Source organism: Hyperolius riggenbachi, chromosome 2, assembly GCF_040937935.1.
Source record: "Hyperolius riggenbachi isolate aHypRig1 chromosome 2, aHypRig1.pri, whole genome shotgun sequence".
Taxonomy (NCBI): Eukaryota; Metazoa; Chordata; class Amphibia; order Anura; family Hyperoliidae; genus Hyperolius; species Hyperolius riggenbachi.
The window spans coordinates 111,904,604-111,924,442 of record NC_090647.1 but is presented as its reverse complement, the minus strand read 5'-3'; the positions used below and the strand labels follow the sequence as shown (position 1 = coordinate 111,924,442).

At 43.9% G+C, this 19,839-nt stretch overlaps 1 protein-coding gene across 2 annotated transcripts in view; it reads left to right on the top strand.

Moving 5' to 3' along the window:
• TNS2 (tensin 2) overlaps positions 1-19,839 on the top strand; it is a 250,519-nt gene that overhangs the window by 198,087 nt on the left and 32,593 nt on the right. For both annotated transcript variants that reach the window (XM_068267236.1, XM_068267237.1), the window contains 3 exons: positions 2,483-2,548; positions 4,851-4,967; positions 8,761-10,191. In XM_068267236.1, coding sequence (XP_068123337.1) covers positions 2,483-2,548; positions 4,851-4,967; positions 8,761-10,191 — 1,614 coding nt within the window. The remainder of the gene's footprint in view (positions 1-2,482; positions 2,549-4,850; positions 4,968-8,760; positions 10,192-19,839) is intronic.

Below are 19,839 nucleotides of genomic sequence, written 5' to 3'. Positions count from 1 at the left end.
AAACCAGGATGGAAGAGCGTAGGACAGATTCTATTGTAGCGGAGTAGAAGTTTGTCAGAAGTTTTTGAGCCATGCCAAACTTTTTTAGTTGGCGGAGAAAGAAAAGTCGCTGTTGGGCTTTCCTCTGTGTGGAGGCAGTGTTGGCCTTCCACCTCAGGTCATTGGAGATGGTTGTGCCCAGAAGGCGGACGCTGGGAACTCTTTCCACCTCCTTGCCATCGATGCAGATTGGAGGCGCATCTCCTGAAATCAACAATCATCTCCACAGTTTTCGCTGTGTTTAGGACAACGAAAACTGTGGAGATGAAGCTCAATCCACTGATGTTCATCAGTAGCTACAGTTGTGCTCATACATTTTTATGATTTCTTATCCATTTATCATAGAATATGAAAAACCCAAAAACTTTTCTTCCCAGCTACTCCCATCCAGCCCCTCATCCGTTGAGATTCTCACCTGGCCTTTGAACTGTGAGGGCAGATAGTTGTCATCTATTATGGGGGATAATAGTCAAGTTCATAACACATCTCCCAACTTTTTGGGATCAGCCAGTAGAAGACACATGCCTACCATTCTTCTAACGGCACCCCCACCACACCCAAAGTCATACAACAGACTCCAAGTATCACATGTAGTTTTATAATGTACACCACACTAGTCCTTTCTATTATCATTAGGTTTTTTTTTCATTAAGTATTAATGTAAAATTAAAAATATACCGTTATCCTATTGAAGGATGGGAATTAAGTTTAGAGTCAAACACATTTTCAGTAGAAAAATACATACAGTTGTGCTAATAACTTCACATTCCCTGGCAGAAACCATTTTTCATAGAATATGAATAATGACACAAAAACTTTTCTGAAGGTATGAATGATAGCACAAAAACGTTTCTGAAGGTTCTAGAGTGTCCATCTCAGTCTCCTGACCTTAATATAATTGACCCACTGTGGGGAGACCTCAAACATGCAGTTCATGCAAGACAGCCCAAGAGTTCATGTTACTTGGAGCCTTTTTGCCAGGAAAAATAGGCAACTTTACCGTCTGAGAAGATAAAGAGCCTCATCCACTGCTACTACAAAATAATCCAAGCTGTCATTGATGTTTAAGGGGGCAGCATACAATATTAAGAACTGAGTTATGTAAAGTTTTGATCAGGGTCATTTGGGTAGCTTGTGGAGTGATTATGATTTAACCCCCTTGCCGGTCCAATTCCTGCGGCAAGGGGGCAGCAGAGCTCTTTTTTTTTAATTTTTTTTTTAAATTTTTTTTAAATCATGTAGCGAGCCCAGTGCTTGCTACATGATAGCTGCTGAACAGAGGCATCCCCGCAGCCACTCCGATCGCGATCAGAGTAAGCAGGAAATCCCGTTCAGAACGGGATTTCCTGCTGGGCTTCCCTGGTCGCAATGGCGACGGGGCGGGATGACGTCATGGACGTCAGAGGGAATCCCGATCCACCCCTCAGCGCTGCCTGGCACTGATTGGCCAGGCTGCGCAAGTGGGGGGGGGGGGCGCGGTGCGGCGGGTAGCGGCGGCGATCGGAATATGCACGCAGCTAGCAATCGCCAGCAACAGCTGTCGCCGCAACTGTCGCTAGTCCACCACGCGTACTGCGTGTTTTGCGGACTAGCGACAGGAGACAAAGGAGAGTGAATGGAGCATCCGGCCGGGGATGCTCCCTTCACAGACAGCTTCCGCAGAGTTTCTGGCTTTCTGGCGAGACGTGTGTATAGCTGTCGCCGCCAGGGAGCTGTCGCTCCCTGGTCTCTTGTCTCCATGCAACGGGGGACAGTTGTCCCCTCGTGTGTATGTAGCTTTACACGCAAGGGCCCCGGGAGCAGTTGGGTAATGGCCACGCGGGGGGGGGGGGGGGGGGTGGGGGAGCACGATTCAGTTTGCCCAGGGCCCCTTAAACTGGCCCTGGGTCTATGAACTTATAAGCACAACTGTATATAGCCTTTAGTACAAGAAAGCAGACTTTGAATGAATGGAGCTGTCATTCAGACACAAGTGGGGGTCATGGCTGGAATGGACAGTGGCCATCACAAATTGCACAGAAGCCTCAGGTCCTGCAGTTATCTCTGTAGCAAAGAGGTGTTTCCCGATCAAGTATACAAATCATCAGATAGGGAAAATTGGCAACACTGTATTCTTATACTGCATTTTCATGTGTATTGGCTTGCTTCACCATATTATGATCTATATTTATATAGATCATATCACTGGCGTACTAAAAGAAAGTCACTTTTGTAAATCCTCGGAAAAGAGGCCCACAATTCAGTACCCTGTTTTAATGGCATTTTCACCTCTAGTGTTAAAAAACACGGAATGTACATCTCAGTTCACAGAGGTGTTTTTTTTATTTTTAAATTATATTTAAATTGCGCTTTGATTGAAACCAGTTGCACGAGTCTTGGAACAATCCCAAGGCCTCGAATGTATTTTACTAGCGTTGTAACTATAGGTCTACTATTCTTCTAGATGAGCGATTCCCAGAAGATGCAGCTGTCGAGTTTATCTTTTCATCTGGACAGGACAAGGGAAAAGGTGAGCGAGGAACTGATTGATACCTGTAGAGTTATAGATTGATCAGTGCATCATCTCATAACAGTTACAGCATTCTTCTGTTCATATGTTGTTGCTTTGCATCTTTTTCTGAAGAAAAATTTACAGCCTATTTAGCAACCAGACTTTTTGGATGCTTACTGACCCCAAAGCTCCTGTCATTAGTAAATACTTAAGAGTGAGGTGAAAGTGCCAATTCCTCTGTATGTAATGTCCGATCACACGGTGGAGGATTTGGTTATCGGCTGTTCAGTTTAGAGACAGGCAAGCTATTACACCTGGCTTTGAAACCTTTTGGCACTTTAGTTGGCCGGAGGAAGTGGGGAGAGACCCATGAAACGCATTGCCTGTGCTTATTAAAAATAAATTCTATTTATGTACTGTATATGAATTTGTCATTATTGAGGTAAGCCACCTCTCCCCTTTTCTATTTTGGTTTTAACTCCTGGGGTTTTATACACTCCTGGGCACCTCTTACCCCCTTTAAGCAATTATACAGTATTTAGGATAGTGGATCTTGTTTATTAAACACTTTGGGACCAGACGACTACGGCCCCTTTAAGACCAGAGCCATTGGAGCCCTTTTAAGACACCCAGAGCCATCTGTGCCCTTTAAGCACATGTGATTGCTGCTATTGGCTCACAGCAATCATGGGGTCCGGCTCCTGCCCGATATACGGAAGCTCTGCTGTCAGCAGGAGGATAGTGGCAGGAATGGCGAGAGCGAGTAGATGGCGCTGCAGCAATGATTGAAATCTACGCCCTGGCAAGAAAAAGGGGCCATAAACAGGGCATAGATTTCAATTACCGCTGTCCAGAAGTGGTTAAGGAAAAAGTGTAGCTTTGCTTCTTCTGCAGAGTCCTTACATAGGAGAAGGGCCTACTATACTAAGGTGTGTGGCCATTTTGAATACAAACAAACATTAACAGTTTGCACTCAAAAATCATATGTGCAGTGAAAAACAAAACACTAAAGATAATAAAAAATTGAGCATATTAGTTTCCGAATAATAACTGCAGTGTTTTGGCCCTACTTTATCCCACACCACTCAGCACACAAGCAGATGCTTCATGCAACTAAACCTGAAGTCTAAATTGGGCACAATTAGGGTTCCACCCTAATACCCTCATTTTTTTTTTTTTTTTACCATAATGGGTTTTTTTTTCCACCATCTGTGTCACAGCTTGCTGCATGTATGATGTTTGAGTGCAAAAGGTTAACATCGGTCTGATTTAATAAGTTTCCCCAAGAATGTTGGACAGTGGAGAACTTAAGTGATCCAGCAAACCTGGCTTGAATTTATCAAAATATGCCTGCAATTGGATTCTAACTCAACACTGGTTCATAGCATAGCAGCTCCGCAATTGCTGAAACCTGAATGACCTATTAGATAAAATAGAAAGGTGTGTTACCATTTTGTATATAATAAAAGGTTATGTAGAATTAACATTCATTAGGATAGCAACATATTACTGAAATATCTTGAGGAGATTGCTAGGTCAACCAAAAAAATGGTACATGATATTTAATGGCGAGTACATAGATTTTAATCATGCTAGTAGTATAGCAACAATTTAAATTAAATGGGCTACAGATTGGAACATCAGATTTAAAGAATGGCTTGAGGTATTGGTTAACTTGGACACATCTTTTGCAACTTGGTTTAGTCTGTCCGTCTTATAGGAAACCTGAAGATTGCTAAAAAAAAAAAAAAAATTTAATTTACCTGGGACTTTAGTCAGCCCCCTGCAGCCGTCCTGTGTCCGTGCATACTTGGAACGATCCTCCGGACCCCTGCCACAGCTCACTTTCTCTTTCCCTGGGTGCCGTTCACTGCGTCTGTGCCGCACATCCTCGTCTGCGCTTCCATCGGCGGGAGCGTCCTGCGCAGGCACCGTGGAGTTTCTTGTACTGCGCCTGTGCAGGATGCTCCCGGCCACAAAAGTGGGGGGGGGGGGTCGGAGGATCTTTGAGCACTGGTGCAGGACAGCACGGCTGCAGGGGGCTGGGAGAAGCCCCAGGTAAGTGAATCTCTTTTTTTTTTTTTTTTTTTTTTTTTTTTTGCAATCTTCAGGTCCGCTTTAAGATAGTCACGTTTGGTCCTAGCTTTTGTTACCCACAGCTGTATTCTTTACTCCCAAGATTTCCGTACAGCTGACTTTTGCGTATAATTGATCTCTTACAAATGTCTCCCATCTCCACAGCACTTACTTGTTATGTCTGCCTGCCTTCCTGTGGTCCTTTGACTCACATTATTTTTTTTAAATATCTTCCTCATTAAAGGGCGAGAGGTGCTTCGCAAGGATCCCAGCATTGCGGTGGACTATGATATCACTGATCCATTAGTCCGCTATGACTCCTATGAGAACCTTAATGTTAACCATGAGGACAGCCTGGAGGGTGAGTTTACCATGTGTGTCCTATAAGCTACGATCAGAGCAAGTGTTTAATTTACAACATGGGGGGCTCTGAATTTAAGTGTCACTCATGTTTCTTACCCTGGAGGAGAGATTAGAAGATTAGTCACTTCCTTTGAAATGATTAGCAAGAAAGCAGCATTCTCATACAAGTCTTCTTGTAGTCGTTCAGGTTACCATTACGCCGACCTAAAGTTAAACTGTGGTTTGCTTCCAAAACATTTCCATTTTTATAGGATCCGAGTCTTTCATGTCCATGTGACTAATGTTGATGACTCAGTGGGAAAAAGACAGGCTGGATACATACATACAGTATATCCCTTAATTTATTGTTATTCTTTTAAAGCTGTTTTGCATTACGTTTTTTTTTCTCCTTGTACTCGCTGAATGCAAAACATTTGAGATCTTTCCCATTATGGCAAGCATGCCATCTGTGAAAGCATATTGGCTTAAACTTTTCAGGAAGCCCTCTAACTTATATAAACCATTTTTATCTTATATGGAGCAAAGAAATGACTAGACAGAGTGTAATTTCTACACGTTTGATGTTGGCCATGCATGGAAGGATTTTGTCACATGATATGGCATGATAGTGTCAGTGAAGATCTCACAGTAGCATTGCAACATTAACGTGCACTGCAGATGATCTGATGAGTTTCAAAACTCCGACATTTTTCTCAGTGTGATAAAGTAGATGGCTCATAGGCAGTTATAAGGCAATCACTCAGTAAGTACAGAAGAGGTCGATTTGCTAAATATTTCTATGGCTACTGGTCTGGACAATTAATAAAGGCTTCCTAAAAATATCAGATAATTGTTGGCTCATCCATCCATTCAGGGGCGGTGCCAGGGAAGGCTTTCCGGTGCTAGAGCACCCCCAGGGTTTTTGTGGCCGCCCGGCAGATGGAGGAGAGAGTGGTAGCAGAAGCCAGCCCAGTGAGAGTGAGTTACTCACCTCTCCGCTCGCCTCCAGTGCTGAAGCTTCCTCTTCACATACGTCATCAGCTGCCACTGTGTATCTGTTTCTGCAGCCAGTGTTTCCTATCACGTGATTCGCTGGCAACGTGCCAACGAGTCACATGATACAAAACGCCAGTTGAAAAGAGAGATACGCAGCGGTGGCTAATGACGTAGGGGAAAACTAAGCTTCAGCGCTGGAGGTGAGTGGAGAGGTGAGTGACTGTCGAAACTGCTGGGGGAGGGGGGAAGCAATGGCCACCTATACTACGAGGGGGGAAGCATCTGGCTAGCTATACTACAGGGGGGAGGGAAACATCTGGTCACCTATACTACAATGGGGGAGGGGGAAAGCATCTCAGGACACCCATACTACAGCGGCAGCACTTTACAAAGTACATAGTCATGTCACAGGCTGTCCTCAGAGGAGCCCACAATCTAATCATGCCGCAGGGCAGCAGCTACCCTGCCAGTGGATCCAGCACCTGCATAGCACCCTCAATGAAAAAAAACATTGAGCTGCCCCTGCTTACATTCTGTCACAATGGTGGATAAGATAATTATCTGCATGCCAAGCCTTCTATCCCTGGAAATACATTACGTCATATATTTTTAGTAAAGAAAAAAAAAAGTTGCCTGCTGCCGGGACTTGGACCCCCAGTGGCGTCAGGCCTCATAGCAGCTGCCATGGCTGCTATGGAGATCCATATACCACTGCTGCATTACAAGTATGAAAACAATAGTAATCAACAGCAACACAGCTGCTAGATTCCCAAGTTCAAACTTTGTGAAGGTTTCTTCCAAGCACTTTGGTTTCCTCGCACATACCGAAACCATATTGTTGATTACTCCCCCCACAAAGATACACCCACCTACACACACCTCAAGCATCAGCTTATCTCAGGGGGAATATCACTAAGAAAGCACATAGTGCTGACCTCATGTCTATAGAGCCATGTACTGTACTTTATAGAGGGCTGTGACGGTATAATTTATGATGTGAGGCAACCTGTGCCCAGCATTGGCAGCTTTTAATTTTCCTCATCCGTTGTACTTCACTCAAAGTTATATGCTGCGTATGCTGTCTTGTGATGCCCATGTAAAATTAATTTCCACTGTGACTTTTATATTTCACATGCTTTCTGTCCTTATGTTTTTATGAAATAGTCTCGTATATTGTAGGTAGACGCTCCCCCTAGTGGCCATCTGTCAGAGTGTACAGTTAGCACCCTTCTGAGTAATTTCCGCAGTAACACATGAACTATCATACTGTGTGTTGCCTATTGTTTGCATGCTGTGTGAGGAGACTGATAGGGTGGTCCTATAATGACCATGATTCAGCAGCTTCTTGCAGCAATTAAATAAAGATAAAGCAAGTCTAGGGACAGAGGACCCCTGGCACATGTCGATTATCACTCATACTTTGCAGCCCCAAAAAGCAGTTGTGTCATCATTTTCAGCTGCCTCTCGTTGCCTTCACACCACTTGCAGTACATTGATAACATTTCACTCTTCTTCTTCCTGTGGAATTGTAGCAGCCAGCAGCTGGTCAATGCCACCATTCTTCCCATCCCTGCTAGTCAGTGGTACACTTTATTATTATTATTATTATTATTATTTAGTATTTATATAGCATGGACATCTTCCACAGTGCTGTACAGAGTATATTTCTTGTCACTTGACTGTCCCTCAGAGGGGCTCACAATCTAATCCCCACCATAGACCTATGTCTATGTATGTATCGTTTAGTGCATGTATCATAGTCTAGGGCTAATTTAGGGGGAAGCCAATTAACTTATCTGTATGTTTGGGGGGGAGGAAACTGGAGTACCCGGAGGAAACCCACACAGACACGTGGAGAACATACAAACTTCTTGCAGATGTTGACCTGGCTGGGATTAAAACTGGGGACCCAGCGTTGAAAGGCAAGAGCGCTAACCACTACGCCACCGTGCTGCCCTTGCCATGCTATACTTCCTCCACACCACCCCTGCTGATTAGTGGCACCAATATGCCCCTCCCCCTTTCATTTCACATTAGTAGCAATCTGAACCCTTTCCACCCTGCAGACCAGTGGCCCTCAACCCTAGCTACTCATCGCCCCCTTCTGGTTTACTGTAATTCCCTCCCTGCTCAGGACCTATGCATAGTAACCCCTGCCCTTTGCCTTATTCTTTCCAAAGTACAGACTTCTCCACCTTTCATGAAGAAATATTAGTGGCACTTCCTTTCTGGGGTGTTCCGTTACTCAATTATAATTACGGCCCATTGCGTATGCAATAACTCCCATGTCAAATGTAAACACTTTAGCCTTGTGCTTTAGGGGCTGTACACACTGCTGCGCTTGCGCATGTGATTTTTAAATCGCAAAGCCTTCATAAGAATAGAAAAATGCATTGCACCAGTGTGTACAGGTCTTCTCGATTTTCATGATTTTTCAAAAGACCTTGCAATTAAAAACCGTATGCGATTTTAAAAGTGCAGCGCAAGCGCTGCAGTGTATACAGGCCCTTATTGCATGGACAGGCTGCATTATAGACTCTGCTCCCTTAGAGAATTATGGAAGTCTACATTTCAGCTTATGCATGCACAGTTGTATGCAGCTGAAGTATTCATATTGGACACAGAAATCAGGGATACAACAGACTATGGTAATCAGGGAATGCTATTTATGTTTCTTCAATACAGGTGGGGGAGCAAATGATATTGTGTTGATAACTTTTTACATAAACATGGATAACATATGTCTGTATGACTTTTATTTGTCCACTGTACATATGTCTTGAGCTTTTTTCAATCTTAAAATTATTTTTGCCTAGATCTTAGTCATACTCGTGGTCCATTAGATGGGAGCCTGTATGCCCGAGTGAAAAAGAAGACTACGCCTTTGACATCCGTTAATGGAAGTCCAGAGCAACATGGACGCCTTCTGTCTGTCAGCAGTGACTCTGGTCACTCTTCAGCGCCTACAGAAAGATTGGAGGAGACCCCACAGAAAATAGTGCCAACAGCAGCCGAAAGAGAAGATCTAGAGAAACTTCTGGGTGGTTTTGGAATCGCTGTTAAACAGGAGGCTGAACCTCAGTATTCTCAGGTGCACAAGCATGAGGAGGCGCTGCCTCCAAATGTACCTCAGAGGCAGAATGTAGAAGGAAGACCGCAAGAAGTACAACATCACATTCAGCAGGAAGGTTTAAACCAGAGCATTCAGCCAAAGGTCAATGGAGAATCAAGGGTTCAGTATTCACCTCCGTGGTCGGCAGTGTCAGATGAAGGAGCTTCTCAAAGTTTGCCTTTGACCTCCCCATCATGGGAAGAGCAGAGGGAGTCACCTTGTGAGGCTCAGTGGGAAGGACAGGGAGATCGTGATGCAGCCATACTAGAAGATGAAATGGGACAGTTCGGTGGTCTAGCTATGTATCCAGGTAGAAGGCCTTTACTATCGAGGCACTGTTCATGCAGATCGGGATATACAGGTCCTAACATAGATGGGCCTCCTAATAGATCTTACTTCAGAACAGAAGGCATGTTTGATCCACGTGGTCCACAAGGAAGCAATGTAGTATTGCAAGGTGTCCACTATCCAGGCATGTATGGGGAACAGGAGAGAAGAAGGCTGTATCGCTCTTTGTCGGAAGGACCTCAGCATTATCCAAACCAGACACAAAGTCCACCTAAGCGAGGCAGTCTCAGAGAAAATCGCCAATATGTGTGCCAACCTGTTTCTCATGAACCTATTTTGTCTCCACTATGCCCCTGTTCTCATTGCCAGAGCTCTTCTTGTTACCCGGTGCCAAACATGTGGCCTCTGGATGGAGGCAAGATGCCACCAGTTCAACATTTCCATCGAGAACAACTTCCGTTACACTTATCCCAGACTTATGGACAGCCCAGCCATGATGTTCCACCGCCCTTCCAGGTTCCTCCATCTAAGATGCATTATGGGTTTTCTATGCCCCATGGTGAGGATCCTTTGCATTTTAACCATTTCACAGATGGTGGATATGGGCATGCTTACCCACATTTTCTACATCCTTCTTACCTACCACAACACTGTCCACCTAATGGTTATGGGGTCCACTCCTTCCCTACATGTATGTCTTCCTACACACAACCCGGGACTCAGTCTCCTCCAGGCTCTGTGTCACCCATTGTTCCTCAGAGTTCTGCCCCTCGGAGAATGAGTGGTGATACCATGTCAGCAAGTAGCACCGGTGAACTCACACCACCACAGCAGCTACTGCAACAAGGTGAGTAGACTAGCTATCTTCAAAAGGTTATCAAATAAATAAAATAAAGTTAGACAATGTTCATCTGTCCTGCTGCCACTGAACTTTTTGGATAACAGTTGTAGGATCTCATGAAAAACATTGCTGGTGATAACTCATTTCAGCTTGATGACATTGAAAGCTGTATTCTCATTTCTGTGACCTAGGTTCTAATGACACCTTAAAGCGGACCTGAACTCGGAACTTCCTTTCTGCTTTAACCACCCTGGCGTTCTATTAAGATCGCCAGGGCAGCTGCATGAGGGTTTTTTTTAAATAAAAAAAAAACTATTTCATGCAGCCAACTGAAAGTTGGCTGCATGAAAGCCCACTAGATGGCGCTCCGGAGGCGTTCTTCTGATCGCCTCCGGCGGCCAAAAGTAACACGGAAGGCCGCAATGAGCAGCCTTCCGTGTTTGGCTTCTCCTGTCGCCATGGCGACGAGCGGAGTGACGTCATGGACGTCAGCCGACGTCCTGACGTCAGCCGCCTCCGATCCAGCCCTTAGCGCTGGCCGGAACTATTTGTTCCGGCTGCGCAGGGCTCAGGCGGCTGGGGGGACCCTCTTTCGCCGCTGCTCGCGGCGGATCGCCGCAGAGCGGCGGCGATCGGGCAGCACACGCGGCTGGCAAAGTGCCGGCTGCGTGTGCTGCTCTTTATTTGATCAAATTCGGCCCAGCAGGGCCTGAGCGGCACCCTCTGGCGGTAATGGACGAGCTGAGCTCGTCCATACCGCTAAGGTGGTTAAAAGATAAACAACATAATAACCTTTAAAGAAAAACATTACTTAGTTACAGCTGATACAAATCCTGCAATAAACCTGCAGTTTGTCTATTTCCTGGTTTTATGAATGCAGACATATTGTTAACATCCTGTGTTTACCCATTAGATCTCTGCCGTGGCAGTCAGCTAACACAGCTGAGGGATCAAATTACAACTTGTGCTTAGTCACAGATGAAGGGGAATTAGATAGGATAAACTCTAATACATACAGGGTGCATTTCTCTATTTTTTCCTTCTGTCCTGTGCAAGAGTTCAGGTCCACTTTAAAATAAGCATCCGACAAATAAGCATCCGACAGTCTAGCGGTTTACATGCAATAGTAGTCATGTAGTCACTGTCATTATTTCAGGGCATGATCTGAAAGGTTAACTTATCCATGGGACAGTTTGGCGTAATAAATCTGAGGGGGTGGAATACAGACCTCAGAACCATTGTGTGTACTTTCTGAGTACTTTAAAAAGTAATTCCAAGTTTATGGAAAGTTGCACTTAGCTGTGTTGCGAATGTGAGTCCATCTTTACTGAACCCAAGCGTTTTGTTCAAATACATTAGGAGGCCAAAGCCTGAGAACTGTATCGCAGTTTCTGTAGTGAGAATTGCAGGATCAGGTATATATAGATGTCTGTTGACATTCCAGGGGTGAAGTCCAAGTCATCTGGACTCATACTTGCCTGTATTTCCCAGTGCATGTCGAAGGGAAGCCATTTTCCATAAAACCAGTAATGTGCTTTAAAGGACGACAGAACTGAGAGGGAGATGGAGGCTGACATAATTATTTTCTTTTAAACAATGCAAGTTGCCTGGCTGTCCTCCTGATCTTCTACCTCTAATACCCTTAGCCTTAGACCCTGAACAAGCGTGGAGATCAGATACTCTGACTAGAGTATGACTAGATTAGCTGCATTCTTGTTTCAGGTGTGTGATTCAGACATTTCTGCAGCAAAAGAGATCAGCAGGGCAGCCTGGTAAATGGTAAAAAGGAAATAAATATGACAGCCTCCATGTTCCTCTCAGTTCAGGTGTTCTGTAAGTTCCCCAAACCTGTCCTCAAGGCCCACCAACAGTACATGTTTTGCAGAAAACTACAAACATTCACAGGTGAGGTAATAAGTGTCTCAGCAGTGCTGAGATTTCCACAAAACATGCACTGTTGGTGGGCCTTGAGGACAGGGTTGGGGAACACTGCTTGTAAAGCACAAGTGAATTGTGGTTCAACTTTAAAATACAAATTGTGTAGTGCAAGAGCATTTCTAATGCTGGGAATACACGATGAGTTGGTTTTTTTTTTTTGGCAGAATTACTGTCCAATCGGTTTTACAATCGTTTTTCCGATCGATTTCCATTCACTTCTATGAAAAGATCAGAAAAACGATCAAAATCAGATCCTACCTGTCTGCCAAAAAAAATTCATGGTGTATACCCAACATAACTCTTTCTGTTGCTAGTTGTCTCCGGGTCTACCTGTTCCTGTTTCCACTGAGCTTTCTGTTCGCTGGACTGTGAACAAACACATCTGAACTGGGCATGCACAAGTTATGTTTTTTAGAGAATATCTTTAAAACGGAGGCACCAAAATAGTATAAGAACGTCTGAAAACTGTTTAAAAGGGAGAAGCGGTGGACTTACCTCCCTCAAGATTAAACAGAGAGCGATTTGTTATTTATATCAAAAATAACATTTATTAAACACAAACTCCTTTTTGCAACGCGTTTCGCGGGCACATTCCTGTTTCCTCAGGCAATAAACGGAGAAAACTGCAAAATAATGTCAGAGTGCCACACTCAGACTAATGTATACTTATGTTTGTTGTCATACATAAATTTAGTTTAACATATAAATCATTATTCATTGCAGGAATCAATCATATATAAACATATGATATGTACTTCATATATAATTTAACTTCATATAGAATATAAGTACATCAGTAACATAAGTATACATCAGTCTGAGTGTGGCACTCTCTGACATTATTTTGTAGTTCTCTCTGTTTATTGCCTGAGGAAGCGGGTATGTGTCCGTGAAACGCGTTGCAAAAAGGAGTTTGTGTTTAATAAATGTTATTTTTGATATAAATAACGAATCCCTGTCTGTTTAATCTTGAGGGAGGTAAGTCCACCGCTTTTCCCTTTAAATGTTTTTTAGACGTTTTTATCCTATTTTGGCGTCTCTGTTTTAAAGATATTCTCTAAAGTACATAGTCCACCCTGGGTGGAGGGGTGGTACCCCATCTTTCTCCCTATCTACAGAGAGCAACTTCATAGAACTGAGTGGGGTCAGGTTATAATTCTCCCCACCTGCGATCAAAGTGGTTGCCTTTGTGGTAACCCCTGTTTGTGAGTAAAACAATCTTCAATTGTGTATTATGTCCCAGTTGTTTTAAATACTACACTGTATTGGGTTCTCGGTCTACACCTTCTTCTCCTTTACAAACACTCCTGATTTGCATGGCGTATATTTGAAAATGGCTGAGAGAGGCAAGGATGGGCAGCAGTGGTGGGTTTGCAGGCAGAGGGTTGGAGATTTAGATAAACTAACACCAACAATACTGCTAGAATGTGAGCATAGACTTCTGGGTGAAGGGAAAGTGTAGACATCAGTGGAGATGCTCACACCTCCACAGAATGGTATTATCAGTTGTACAGTGTAACGGTATGACAGCTTTGAGATTGATTTACTATATTTAAACTCACTAAAGCCTTGTGCACACACTAGGCGGTTCTCAGCCAAGGCAGATGGTCAGGGCCACCTCTGCTGAGAATCTACCATATGTACAGCAGCCTCCAATCCCAATCATTGCAATATTATTCAGGTGGCAAGTGCGCTCCTCGTGCAGCAAATACTATGGGCTCGATTCACAAAGCGGTGCTAACCCAGTTACAGACTTTAGGCGTGATAACCATTGCACCACACTGGTGAAAAGCCAGTTTAGGCGTGATAAGTTTAGGCGTGATAAGTTTAGGCATGATAAGTTTAGGCATGCTAAGTTTAGATAAGTTTAGATCGTGCGCAAAGTCCTGCACGCAAAGCAGCGCCATTAAACTCTATGCGAAGTGCACCAGACTTTGCTAGCGCAAAACTTTTGATCAGCTGTGCACTGCGGTGCTAACCCAGTTGGTGCTTAAACTTATCACGCCTAAACTTATCACGCCTAAACTTATCACGCCTAAACTTATCACGCCTAAACTTATCACGCCTAAACTTATCACGCCTAAACTTATCACGCCTAAACTTATCACGCCTAAACTTATCACGCCTAAACTTATCACACCTAAACTTATCACGCCTAAAATGAGTTTAGGCGTGATAAAGGGCTTTTCACCAGCGTGCTAACTGTTAGCACCGCTTTGTGAATCGGGCCCTATATATAAATGTGAATAAAATATGAGAGTACACAACCCACTTAAAACATACAATGACCTCAATACTGGATCGCTATATGAAGGGCTGATAACCCAATACCATATAAATTTTGTACGTAAGCGATCAATCATAAGTCCAATTTAATCCTCCACTTCAGACGATAAGACCATCGATGGTTCTCACATGAGGATGGAAAAAAACATAAAAGATAAGAGAAAAGGGACACATAGTGAAGTCCTGCTATACACTTTTTCAGCAATATACAAAGTTCTGCATAACTTCCGTGTAGGTGTTAATCAGTGCACACCAAAGCAATTCCTCCACTGACTTAAAACAAACAATTGCTCTCACCAGAGATTATTGCTGACCAATCACAGACCGCAATAAATGCTCATTGCCATCCACATCTATGATCAATCAGCTATCCTCTTCAACTGTATCTTGTTTCCCGGAGTCCCATGCCGGTATGTATGAGGGGATAAACACAAAACAGCATATAGTGCAACACCTTCAGGGTTCAACACACAGACCACCACTGTGAAGCATGCTAAAGATATAATCCACCAATACTGTGCAGATAACCCCTCTGATCCCAGCAAAGACACACAAGTGCGCTTACCAGATAAAATTGCTGACCCCTCACAGACCAGCTCATGGGGCTTGTATATCACGTTGGGCTTGGGCTGCCTTCAACAGATGTACCTTAAATAAACTCAAAACAGGGACCACATAGCGTAAAACCGTTTAATAGCTCTTATAAGTAAAAAGTATTGCACTTACAAACATCCTTAAAGCATGCGCATGTCTCATAAAACGAGTTGTTCAACGCTCCTGGCGTCTCATCCCCATCAGTGCCTCGGCCAGGGATCAGCATGGCGAATCATCTTGGCAGAGTGCTGGCCAAGGGAATTGTTCTCTAAAGCCTCATACACACATATGACAACCGTGCCTGGCAGGGATTAGGACTCTATTCCTTGGATGGCACCCTTCTTTGCTATCGATGTATTGCTATGGAGGGGGGAAGGTGGCTGATGGAGATGCACAGACTTTACTCATCCCTCCAAGTCTGTGCTCGTCTGGCCTTTTAACTCCCCTCCATAGCAACAGAATACATTGCTAGCCTTGAGGCTAGTGACACTGTCACCCAAGGGATGGATCCCTGCTGTGCAATGGTCTTTATAAGAATGTACTGTAGAAGGCTTTAGCCCTAGTCCACACAGACAGCTTATTTTCTTTACAACATTTACAAGTCAGCCCTCCTCCCCATATCCAGATGTGCCCCAGGATCATACAGCTGTGTCTCAAGAAGCCACCAGATGGCGTCATAGGTATGAGACACAGTGATTGCCACACAGGAAGAATCCCCGATCATTGCACCGCTGACACGTGGCTTACACGCTCCACTCCACAAGGCAGGGGACACAGGTAGTCTTGAGCAGCACACTCTGCACACCATGTTGTAGGGGATGGAGGGCTTGGACACAGCAGGGCACAAGCTGGTAAGAGCAGGATCACTAGTGCAAGATCCTCTGCCAGTAACAAAACCTGCTCCACCATCTGTTTTGCTCCACTGACTCGCATATAAGCCGAGGAGGTAACTTTTCAGCACATTTTTTATGATTAAAAATTAGGCTTCTATGTGAGTATATACAGTACTTATGTGTGCGGGAAAATCAGGAGCTTAGTTTTGTCCAAGTTAAGCTTCAGGAACACAGGCAGAGATAGTGCAGAGGCAGGAGGTGGCCTTGTGCATGATGAAGGCAGATAGATCCGGGGTATGGCGATAGATCTGGGTATCATCGACATGTAGGTGGTGTTTGAAACCCAGAGAGGAGATGATGTAATTGCGTGTCATCACATTACCCATAGAGATGATCTGTGCATTGTCCCCGAGCACATACACTGCTCATACACAATACAGAGTTGAGGCAGACTCAAGCTCTAAGCTACAGTAAGTGTTCAGTTACTGCACATCTCAGCTAAGATGACTTGGAAATTTCCTCTCCTGACTTTTCCCAGTTTACTGCGTCATTGCCCAGTCAGAAATCTTTTCCAAGCACAAGGGAGTATGCCAAACCAAGGAGCATTCATTTTCCTACTATAGGATCACTGCAGCTTTGTTCCTTTTGGCCCAGTGACAGAGACTACTGTAAAAATGCCAGCGCTGGCTGGAATAAAGATCTGTCCTAGACTAAATTATTACTGAGGAGGAGCCCAACTGAAGGTGATGGCTGGCAGGCTGGGTTCCCTCTCTGTTAGGCTAGGTGCACACATAACATAGCGTGAAAGGCTGTGTTTTAGGTTAATGTTGTGTGCGTTTGCATTGGCGTTTTTACCACAGATGCATTTTTTAAGCGATTTGCGTGCGTTTTAATGTGTTTGCGGTTCGCAAATACAAAACGCATATGCGTTTTTTCTTTTGCATTTTATGTAAATCACTAAGAAGACAACTGGAAGCAGAAATACATCATTTTTTTTTTTCAAAAAAAAAAAAAAAAAGCATGAAAAACGCATGAAAAATGCATACCATTGCATTTCCATTGACTTTCATTATGTGCGGTTTTGATGCATTTATGAATACTATGCAACAAAAACCGTGTTTTTGAAAACTCATAGAAACCACGTATGTGTTTTTTATTTGTATTTTTTCCTGCGGCCTATAGACTTCCATTAGCGGCAAAAAAGCAGCGTTTTCTGCAACGCTAGCATTTCTGCTATGTGTGCACCTTGCCTCAGGTGATTGCAAACATCTGTGCATGTCTTTTATTGCCGGGGTTCACTGCGTTCCTCTCAATGTTTTTATCGTCCGTTGCGCAAACACCGTGGTCACTTGATTTTTCCGAGAAGTTGCATGTAGCCTCAGCTGCCTTCGTGGTTTTATACACCAATAGGGGCTCAAGATGTGACACGAAAATGAACTGATGGGAAAGAAAGCCAAACCTTTTTTTGCTTGGTAGCAGAAAATCCTTTGAAATCGGCCATGAGAACTGGTCCTTAAAGTGGACCTGAACTCTTGCACAGGACAGAAGGAAAACTGAGAGCAATCCACCCTGTGTGTATTTAGAGAGTTTAGCCTGTCTAATTCCTCCTCATCTGTCACCAATCACCACTGTCAACTGATCTCTGAGCTGTGTCAATTTAGGAATCTCTCTGCCGCGCCAGAACAGCTAATTTGTAAACACAGGATGTTAATATGTCTGCTTCCATGAAAGCAGGAAGTAGACACTGCAGATTTATTGCAGGATTTGTATCAGCTGTAACAAAGAAATGTTTTTCTTTAAAGGTTATTACACTGTTGCATCTCTTTTAGAGCAGAGAGGGAGTTCTGAGTTCAGGTCCGCTTTAATGTTCTGTGCCTATAACAGCATTTCCTGTGTCCGAAGCCCGGCACCATGATAAATCCTTTTCTTTATTTTCATCCCGGGTGAGCGTCCATCTCGAGCTCACTTCTGCATAAAAACCCCAAGATTTCTCTAAGATCACAAAGTCAGGAAAACTTGCAGAAAAATCTACTTCCTCCTACGTAGGTCAGCACAGGTCACTAAGGGGGACTGCAGGTTCAAACCGGTACATACTCCAGATTGCGCAATTATTATTTATTGGTGGGGGAATGATTTATATACATAATGATTCATGCTGAATTGATTTTTTTTATGGTTTTAAAATCATTGTTGCATCCCGCTTTAAAGTGTACCTGAGATTAATAAATAGGAAAAAATCATACTTACCTGGGGCTTCCTCCAGCCCCCTTCAGCCTGAATGCACCCTCTGGAAGCGTTCTGCGTCTGCACAGTAGTACTCTCAGGCACAGAACTCTCATGGTGATAGCGCATGGCCAAGGCACTTGCGCAGTAAGCCCCCAGCTCTCGCACTTACTGGGCCTGATTTCGGAAGCTGCAGGCAGCAGAGGAGGATGGGGAGGGACTAATTAGCGAGAAGGGGGCTGGAGGAAGCTCCAGGTATGTATAAAACATTTTTTTTATTATTATTTATTCCCCTCAGGTTCACGTTAAATCCTTCAGGCTCTGAGCATGAACTAGATATTGTGACAATCTTCACAGAGTTGGCGATAATGTCCACACAATGCAAACAAAATGTACAGTGGCATGCGATGAAACGACTGACCAACAAGCAACCTTCATTGACAAAAATTGTGTGCGTCGTGTACGATTCTAGAATCGGATCCTGCATTGTAACAACGCAATCAGTTGCATCGCCTCACAACCGATGAGGTCTGAACTGTTCATAGACTTTAAACCACAACAGGCTACAGTGCCCAAAACCGTATCCATCACAAGGCAATGCGTTAGTGTGAAAGTACCCAGAGTTCTATATCTTTCAGTATAACTGCCCCTTCCTGCACAAAAACAAACAAACTGGTTCACACATAAAAAGGTGTCCAGTCCTGTCAGTTTTTGACAGTTGGCATCAGTTTTGTATGTGTTTTTTATGGGTATGCTCTCACATAAAAGGTGTACATTTCCAGTCCAGTCAGGTAAAAGTGATAGAAAACTGATGCAAAACTGACAGGACCCGGATGGAAATGTGCAGATTTTTGCGTGAACCAGGCCTCAGAAAGCAGAGAAATGTACACCCACTATGTCTTGTATGTACACGTTATAGTTTACAATTTGTGAAAGCGGCCCTTTAAGCACTTTGAGTTGGTTATCTGTTAGTATATGGACAAACAGATTGAAGTACTAAAGCAAAGTAAGTAATCTGGCAGTGTGTGGGTGTGGCTGCAGATTAGGCCCACCAGGCTTTTGTTATAAGCATTACTGACTAAATGAATTCGCTACTAGCCACTTGAGCTGTGGCCACAGACTGCTTATTGTTCAGTCTACTCTGCAGAAATGAAAAATGTCTTCTTTGACGCTGCAACCAAAGCCCAACGGGAGTCATTCCTCGATCGCCTGTTTCCTGCAATTTGCTGGTTTTTTCTGTTCTAATTCAGCTAACCACCAATTTTCACCGTGCGCCTTCTACTAGACTTTGATCTAGGTTGTCCAGATAGGCAGCAACCCACCCTGTACATATTTTCCTTCTCAAGAAGGGCTTATTGATCAAATCACACAGCGTTTTACTTACTGCGCCCTAGTTTTCCATATGCTTTTTTTCTGCCATTGCTTCTACCCATTTTTACAGGAGTATCGTGCATGACTCACTCTCCTACTGCCGGGATCATTTACCAACCCCATGGCTGGAAAGGGATGGAATTCTTCTGAAACTGACTCCTATACTGATTGCCTTTAAGAAAGTGCTTGTGTTTGTTTAGTGAGATCTCCACAGCAATGACGAGCGCTGCAGGGGAGCCACTGTGCCCTCCACAGCCTCCTGTGAGCCACCAGAGAAAGCCTGCCTTATGGAAAAAAAAGGGCGTTTTCCTTATCGACACATAAATGTAGATATTCATGCAGCTCCTTCCGAAATCAGGACGTGAGGTAAACCTGAAGCGAAATAAAAACGAATGATATAGTGAATTGT